The 9,172-nt window shown below is 31.1% G+C and overlaps 1 protein-coding gene across 4 annotated transcripts; it reads right to left on the reverse strand.

Moving 5' to 3' along the window:
- Positions 1 to 1,652: 1,652 nt before the first annotated feature.
- LOC112750581 (T-complex protein 1 subunit beta) lies at positions 1,653 to 8,202 on the reverse strand. 4 transcript variants are annotated; one of them, XR_011872213.1, is made up of 13 exons: positions 7,933 to 8,202; positions 7,781 to 7,817; positions 7,615 to 7,671; positions 7,430 to 7,495; positions 7,208 to 7,319; positions 6,323 to 6,451; positions 5,972 to 6,043; positions 5,750 to 5,865; positions 5,096 to 5,172; positions 3,812 to 4,297; positions 3,331 to 3,646; positions 2,518 to 2,837; positions 1,653 to 1,949 (listed from the first exon to the last, which is right to left on the reverse strand). XR_011872213.1 is itself a non-coding variant. In XM_025799369.2 (12 exons), exons 2-12 carry the CDS (start codon positions 7,784 to 7,786, stop codon positions 2,691 to 2,693), a joined length of 1,584 nt encoding a protein of 527 aa, XP_025655154.1. In that variant the 5' UTR covers positions 7,787 to 7,817; positions 7,933 to 8,202; the 3' UTR covers positions 2,338 to 2,690. The 4 variants fall into 4 exon arrangements, 1 of the variants encoding a protein (XP_025655154.1); XR_011872212.1 differs by having other exon boundaries at positions 1,653 to 2,318; XR_011872214.1 differs by lacking the exon at positions 1,653 to 1,949 and adding an exon at positions 1,973 to 2,323.
- Between the last annotated feature and the right edge of the window lie 970 nt (positions 8,203 to 9,172).

The raw sequence follows: 9,172 nt of genomic DNA on the forward strand, positions 1-9,172 counted from the left end.
TAAGAGGGACCGAATTGAAAAAAAAAATTTGGTGCAGGGACCCAATTAAAAGAAAAAAAAGTATAGGGACCTAATTGAAAATTTTGCGAAACTATAGGGACCAATAGAGTAATTAAACCTTAAAATTAAGATGAAATATTTCTTTCCAAAACTAATAAACTTTTTTTATCCATCTTCTTATCTACCTCTCTCTCATTCTCTATTTCTCTCTACCCTTCTCACTCTATATATATAACTTATAATTTATATTTTATATTAATAATTTGACAAACTAAAATATGTCACAAAATATTTTTTATTTATAATTAAAATAAAATAAAAAATTTTTTTCCAAAATTAACAAACTCTCTCTCCTTCTTCTTTAATCTTTATCTTTCTCTCTATTTTTTCTCATTTTCTATCTTTCTCTACATTTCAGTTCTACCAAAAATAAAATTAATAAAATAATAATTCAAACAAATTTATAAAATTATAAAAAATACATTAAATTTATATTTAAATATAATTAAAAATATCTCATAATATTATTTTATATAAAAAATATATTATTATATACATACTTTTTTAGTTTTTATATTTAGTTTCAAATTTTCACTATTTATCTTTCTAATTTATATTTTTACTTCTTTTCTTTCAAATATTTATTACATATAATTTGGAGAGAATACTAATGTTGTGATTAATAATTAGAATTAAGATTCAATTGTTTCAAAAAAAATTAATTGAGTTAATTTTATAACTATCAATATAATTTATTTCATACTAAAATCTAACTATATTTTTATATATGTAAAGAGTAAAAATATATATATTTTAAATCATGAGAATAAAAATTAATTTTTTTTATTTGTGCAATAGAATTAACACCTAATCAAATATAAAAGTATAAAATATAAACATTAAATTCTTTCAAGATTTAGATAATGAATGTTAAAATTAATTTTTAATGAAAAATTAAACTCTTTCACATGAAAATAATAACTAAAAAATATTTGATTTTATTTATCTACAGAGATCCTGATTTTTTTAACTGACTAAAACTTTTGTCTCCTACAATTTTTTTATAAAAATAGTTTGATTTTATAAATTTTATTCTGCCAAAATCTATAAAAAAAAAATACTAATTTTTTTTTCAAAGATTGGAGTGAGACTCGAACATATAATCTAAGTGAGTATAAGAAGACTATGCTATTTGAGTTATAATTCATTGGCAAAAATACTAGTTGTTACTAAAGTGTACTCTTCGATATCACATAATTTTAAAATTTAAATGTTTGATGAATTAAAGAAAATGATAGAAAACTGTTGAAATTAAATAGAATAAAATCTTTACAAAATTACATTTAATGATCTACCAACAAGGATTGGTCCGCATGATAAGCAACGCAGGATTAGCTTAAGTAGGTGTCGAGTTCGAAGTCCTGTATATGCAGTTATTCTCGTTAGGAGACTCGCCCACAACATTTAGTTGCACGATTCGAATCGGATCCCAATTAGTCAAGGTGAAACTCCAAAAAAATATATTTAATGCTTTCTCTTCTCCACTTCTTCACTGTCTTTCTCTATTCTACTACTGTTTCTATTGCACTTAATTTATAGTAAAGGGAGTATTGGGTATATTTATATATAATTGAAGGGAAGGAGTGTTTAAATTTTGAGGTTTAAGGTTTATAGTTTAAAATTTAAAATTTCTCTAAGTAGTAAATAGAGAAATGTTGAATACATTCAAATCTCTTTCAAATTTAAGAAGGTTCATTGTTTCTAACAAACTTCACTTTAACAGTGGTGGCTAAATCCTCTCTTTCCTTGATTAATATGATAGGATAATACAATATGTAGTTATGTACTTACCTTAATCTGTATTTAGTGTAATCAACATATTGTGTAAACTTATTCACCATGATCTCAGATCAGCTCCTTGCTTCTACTTCTGCTTCATTACATAAATTCTACGAAAGAAGACATTTTAAAATGAAAAAATTGATAAAATAATAAATTAAAAAATTAATTATTAAATTTATAACTTTTATCTTAATTTAAGAGTGATTAACCTCTGATTTTACTACTTTACCAATCTCTTCACTTTAGAATAGCTTGATTCATATACAACAAGACAACATTGTAGTTTGTTACATGGAACAGTTGGTTCGGGCCTTCTAAGCAAAGGTTCTCAATTTCCTTGAACAGGGCTTTGTTAATTATAATTATAATGGTTGATGGATATTAGGAAACTTGAACAGGAATTCATTTTTTAGCATCGCTGAGGTTCCTCAAAAGTCATAGGAAGCTACGACAAGCTACATCTTGAAACATCAAACCTACTCTTTGACCAAAACAAAAAAGGAACCCACACCAATGTTATTAATAGTAAGCCTAAACTTTTTCGCACAAAAAATAAATGATTAATACGATATCATGAATAAGACAAGTTAAAGGAAAATAAACAGAAGACTAAAATTTTCAAGGATAAAGTAAAAGACAAGGAACTCAAAATTACAAAGTCAACAAGTTTGATACCTAATTGCAGATACCCGAAGTAAATGGTTTCACTTGAGTAATGGCTCAACACAACACCACGTAATCCCCACTTCTCTCTATCCTACAACCAGCCCCAATCAAACGAAACCGTAGAATGTCATAAAATTGGTAATGTATTATGCCAAGCATCTGTTGGATCCTCAGATGATTTTTCACATTCTGTCTTCTCTCCTCCTTGGAGCACAACTGATGATCTCATCAACTCTAAGTATCATCTCAGCTGCTTCGGTTGCAGATAGCAATACAGCCTGCTTAACTTTAAACGCCTCACATATTCCGCGTGCAGCCATGTCTCCAACCTTCAAGAAATACAACATAGATCAAATTACGTTAACCAATAAGAAATACAAAAGGATGCAAATCAAGCTAGCAGCCTGCAGATGTTTTTCTACGAATACAACTTTGGTATGGTCCAGCTCTCATACCCATGTTATGTATACATAAGTTATTGAAAAGCGAAAATCTTAACGCAATTAGCATACCCGAAGATAGATATTTCTTTACAACTGGAAATTTAAATGTGACACGTTTTAATACCAAACTATCAAATTGATATAAACTGGGGCAATCAGAATTCTATCCGTATCAGTATAAAATGACAAGGGGAGATATTATAAATTTTACAATCAAGTCAAATAATTTCTAAGATATACTAGCATGTGTGCATCTTGTAGCAACTGACCCAAGAGAAAAAGAATGACATGATGCTATCATACAATATAATGAGCAATTAAAAAATGGTGCTAATGGAAATAAATATCAGGTATATAAAATTTTAGTTTCAGTACTTACGGAACCAGAGATAACATCAATTCCTGCAGTGCATCCCTCGCTCTGGTGCTCTGCCCGGAGCTGAGAGATCAACTCAGCACTGTCCAAACCAGCATTATCAGCAATGATTGTTGGGATAGCCAAGAGTGCTCGAGAGAACGCCTCAATAGCAAGAGACTTCTTTCCAGGAGTTTTCCTGGCCAGTTCATCAATTTCCTTTGCCATCACCATCTCCGGCCATCCACCTCCAAGCAGCACCCTGCTGTCATTCACAGTCTGAGACAGCACACACAAGGCATCATGCAATGACCTCTCAGCCTCATCGAGAACATGGTGGCTGCCATAGAAGTAGATATATCAGAGTTCGAGCATAAATCAAATAAAAAATTCATTCTTGTTAGAAAACAGATGTCTGCTCATATGCATATAGTTTAGAAACTACTATGGGCTTGTGGTCATGAACATCAATCAGGAACTTTAAAATAACAAGAGTAAGAAGTACCTAGCTCCTCTCAAAACTATTGTACATGCCTGACCCATTGCAACGCCAGAAAAATGAATCAGCTTATCCTCACCAATCATAATCTCCTCAATAAGGTCACATTGCCCAAGCTTAACAGACTCAGGATTGTCAAATGTTGATGCAATCTCACCACCAGTTACCAGAGCCAGACGCTCAATACCATCGAAATCAGCATGCTCAATAGCCAAAATTCCAGCATCAGCAAAGAGCTCCTCTGGGAAGTTGTAAATCAATTGTCTGTTAACGAAACAGTTGATACCATGACCTATTATCTTCTGCACCTTTTCTCTCATCTTCTCCTTCTCAGCTCCTTCAATTTCAGCAACTTTAGCCATGGAATCTACACGAACACGTGCGCCATATATCTTCACCTTGTCTGTGTCCATGGCAGTATTTGCCACCAATATCTTTGCATTCTCTATGCGCTTGGGTTGTCCAATACCAATTTTCTTGTCAAGGATGAATCTGAACAATGATATGGATACAATTTGAAAAAAGAATGTTAAACCAGCTTAATGAAAGGCTAAGCAATAATGAAAAAGAAATCATTTAAAGAGAAATAAAATAAAGTTACTGATGAAATTGCTTCACTATTGAAGGAACACCAGAAATTGATAATTATTTAAACAATAACCGCTTGGGTTTGAATAGTTTTCTGAAGAGAAGATTATAGTTAGAACCAACTTTTATCTGGAATAAAAACTGTTTTGAAATAAGTTATGTTTGGGTAGAAAGAAGGAAACAATTTGCAGCAAAATAAAGTATCACATCATCATCAACAGCAGCAGCAAAGCTTCATCGCACTAGATGAGGTTGGCTACATGGATCAAGACACTATTGCGCCCTATAATGTATCATGTCTAAGGTAAGCTTATTTTGAATAAAGCAAAATAAAATATCATGTCAAGATAATTAAAATTAAATAAAAATAAAACCTATACGCAGCATTAAAAGGTTTTTATTATATATGCAAAAGATCGTTATTTTAGAATTGTGATGTTTTTACCAAATTAATCTAAATATCAATTACATAATATTACATAAACAAGTCAGAGACTTCTGTTTTAGTGACTAATAACACAAGCAATTGCTTTCGAAAATCCTAACAAAACAAACTACTGCAAATTCTTTGTAAACCGCCTATGAAATTCAACACAAAAATATAAATCATTATTCTACAGAATGATTGAAGCATTACATAACTGCAAACTGCAAATATTCTAACTTTCATGTTTCAAGTAATGAGAGGTATAGCTTGTTTACCCTTCATCTAAAAATGAATCTTTCAGTGATCCACCAGGCTTCTTTATAATCTGAATAGCTTCTAAATTAGTGCTTCCCTACAATTTGCGACAGTATCCCATCAGAAATCAAAGCACAAGGACTGCAAATACGAAATGGCATATAGCTCCCTATTAAAATATTAAAATTATTCGTCTCTACTTAATAACTTAAACTTGTAGAAGAGATGGTGCATGACACTCACTATGATAAAAAAATCCTTTGAGGCTTACATATCCACATGCACAGTAGGAAGAGAAGTGCAATAACCAGATAACTATATAACAAGTCATGGAGAACATTCCAAACTTTTAGACTACTCAGTAAAAGAAAAAAGACTTCTGCCCAAACAAATAGCTATTATTATTTACCAGAAGAAATTTCATAATACACAGTGAGTGTAAGAATGAAAAAAAATTTGTGGATCGCATAAAAGCTTTGTAATACAAATTCTAAATGAAATATATCATTACATTCCTATTTAACCAACCGTGCAGAGAAGATTTGCAAGAAATGAATCCAATGCCATCTTAGACTGAATAATGGCATTCTTCCACACAAAATAAGAATTGCATCCATGCAGATCCTATTTATTTAAATACACTAAATTTGAAATAGTTTTTCAGTACATCTCACCTTTAGTCTCATTACAGCATCCACAGCTAAGCTTGCAAAATGTTCTTTGTCTTGTGAGAGAATCTTGGAGCTCAAAGTAGTCATTGCAATGTTCATCAAGTCTGATCTAAATTTATCTGCATGTTACAGTAAATCAATGCATTAGGCTATGGAGCCAATCTCCCTCCCTCCCCAGTGCAATAGAAATGGGAAGAATCACACTCAAAATGGAAAAACAAATACCTGCGTCTGCTTTGTTGTCAACAACCTTCTGCAACAACACATTACGAGCACACTCAGCTGCCATTCGGTAACCTGAAAATCAATAGCAATAATATAAAGCACAGTAATCAGATAGTCAAGATTTTCCGCACTATAAGAAGTTTCAATCAGAGTAAGCTTCATCCTCAAGCTTCTGTGCTTCATTTTTTACAAATCTCGGACAATGTCTTCTGCTTTTCACTCATTGTTTTGGAAAGACGAAAGGTCAACTAAAATCAAACAGCACAAAGTATAAAGGAATATGAAATTTGCAAGGGGAAAAGACTGTATCATAAGGGAAGTTAGGGAATATTGAAATGCAAATAAATAAACCTGATATTATTGTCATAGGATGAATCTTAGCTGCAACCAGCTTTTCTGCTTCCCTTAAAAGTTCACCAGCCAATACAACAACAGAGGTTGTTCCGTCACCAACTTCATCATCTTGAACTTTTGATATGTCTAACTCACATTAAGGATGTTTATGGTACAGTTTAAATTTAGCTTCTGACATATGCAAGAAAATCTACATCCATGCTCTCATCAGTAGCTAAATGAAAATTATGTGAGTACCCAAGTAATTGCCACCTTAAATATATGTGTAGCATATGAAAAACAGCATCAGTTAAATTACCAGGATACTACCATAAATTATAGCCCAACATACCTAGTGAGTTGGCACAAATTCATCACATATCCATTGATGTCAGTATTCATGAAGTCGGACTATGGTGTGTTTTCACTGGGAATTAGAATGTCACTTTTGAAGACCAGCATAAGCCCAGATAATATATGCCCACTAATAGTAATAGAGATGTCCCAATTCCCAATGCAATCTACTAATGTGTTTCCCATGCAAAAAGCACTTCTGCACCACTCAGTGAACTACATTAGAAATTTAGAAGTGAAATCTATCATCAATTTTTCGATGATCTCTTTAGGGGAATTAGAAAGGATGGTGAGAGCATCTTGGATTCTTGGCGAACATCTAGAAGTTTGTAGGTTCCAAAGAGTGTTGGGGGCCTGTAATATATCCTAACACTAACCACATATTTGGGAGAAAGAGTTCCTTACATGCTCTTAAAAACTCAGAAAGTTGACCTTCTTATGATCTGGTTTGGACTCATTGTAGCATCCAGCAATTCCTAAGCTACCATCAGTCTATCACTACCCCAAGAATAATAGAAAATATTAGAAAATGAAAAGCCAAAAGGATACCAACAAGCACTTTAGCAGCTGGGTTATCAATATGGAGGGACTTCAAGATCGTAGCACCATCATTGGTCACAGTAACTTCACGCCCTCTTCCTGTTGACTGCAAGATTTTATCCTGCAGCAATCACATTGAAGATATACAGATTACTTACAACTACGAAGTATGAACAGAAAATAACATCATTTATCGATAAGGTTAATGCTGGGAAGAACAGATTGTTTTACCATTCCCTTCGGCCCTAGAGTAGTCTTAACCAAGTCAGCAATAGCCATGGCTCCAACAAAAGATGCCTGGGCAAATGCAAAGAACCATCACAACAAATGTAATTAAGAGTTAATCAACTTCCTCAGACTCAAATACCAAGGAGAATGCACGAAAATATTCGCTAACACAAACATATCACACTCACCATCCTGGCTCGCTCTCCTTTTTCTTGGCTGGCTTCATCTTTGAAAATTGTATCAATCTACATAGCATTCACCACTCACCCCCATAAGAAAATTATTAAAGGAAGATAAAAAAAATAAATAAATAAATAAAAATAAAGATAATAACGTTAGCAGAGATCTACTTACAGCCATTATGAAGTTTCAAAATTCAAAATGTGGCCACCTGCAAAGAGAACAGAACTCGCTAAAAATCTACTAAAATCAATTAAAAAGAAAGACAAAAGCTCTAAATAAATTCTAACAACAACAATTAAAAAAAAAAAGAAAAAAAAACTCACTGGTAGATGTTGGCAGAGTTGTTGGCGGCGGAGACAGTGGCAGAGTGGAGCAGTGAGGGAGAGAAGAGTGCAGCGAGTTACGTCGCGGCGGATTGTTTGGCGGAGGAGTTGCAGAGCGGCTGGAGATGTGGAAGCGAGGAGCAGCGAGGACAAAGGTGGTGTCTGATTTCTTAGGGTTTCTGGTGATGTCGCGAATATGGCGTAGCAATTGTAAGCCAGCAAATGAAAGTAGTAGGGTTTTACGATCCCGCAACCGAAATTATTATTATTATTATTATTATTATTATTATTATTATTATTATTATTATTGTTGTTGTTGTTGTTATTATTATTATTATTAAAATATTAAAAGTGACTTCGAATTTATTTGTGAGTTATACTGAAATTAAATTCTAATAACTTTTTAGTCCATCATTTTTAATTTTAATAAATTTTAATTACTAAATTAGTTTAAAAAATGTTATTTTATTAGAAAAATCAATCTCATATTATATTATTCATTTATATAAAAAATGTCTGAAAATTTTATAAAAAAAATTAAAAACCATTATATCTTCATTAAATAATAATAAATATTTATTTATCTAATTTTTTTTCAAAATTTAACTTGAGAATTGACTTGTCTAATAAAATAAAAAATAAAAATTAATTTAATAATTAAAATTTATTGAGAATCAAATCGTTTAATTTAAAATTTTTTAGAGATAGCTTTAGGATATTACTTTTCTCTTATTTATTAAATTAGTTTTATTTTGGGTGTCTTACAACTTACAAGGAAGATTACCTTTAAATAATAAATATATTTTTAATCAATTTATATCATAAATATCATTTTTATTTGATATTATTATAAAAATGTAGTATATGTGCATAAAAAATCAAGGATTTTTTATTTTTATAAATTAAATAAATGTAATAATTACCGAAATAAATAATTTAAAAAATATTTATCGAAATAAATACTTATCTCGTTTACACTGTAAACGAGATAATTTTGCACGTATCTTGTTTACAGTGTAAACAAAATATGTGTATTTTTTAATTTTCGTCGGTAAACGAGATATATGTATTTATAAATAATTAAATATAATTTATAAAAATAATAAAAAATATTAATAATATAGTTTGGATCAAATTTTTAAAAATAGAATTTTTACATGCTCGAGCTTGTGTTCAAATAAATCTTGGGTTGCCTGAAATCAAACATATTATAGTGGAGGGTGTGACTCATGAAATGGAG

The sequence above is a fragment of the Arachis hypogaea genome, chromosome 15 (genome assembly GCF_003086295.3).
Source record: "Arachis hypogaea cultivar Tifrunner chromosome 15, arahy.Tifrunner.gnm2.J5K5, whole genome shotgun sequence".
Lineage (NCBI taxonomy): Eukaryota > Viridiplantae > Streptophyta > Magnoliopsida > Fabales > Fabaceae > Arachis > Arachis hypogaea.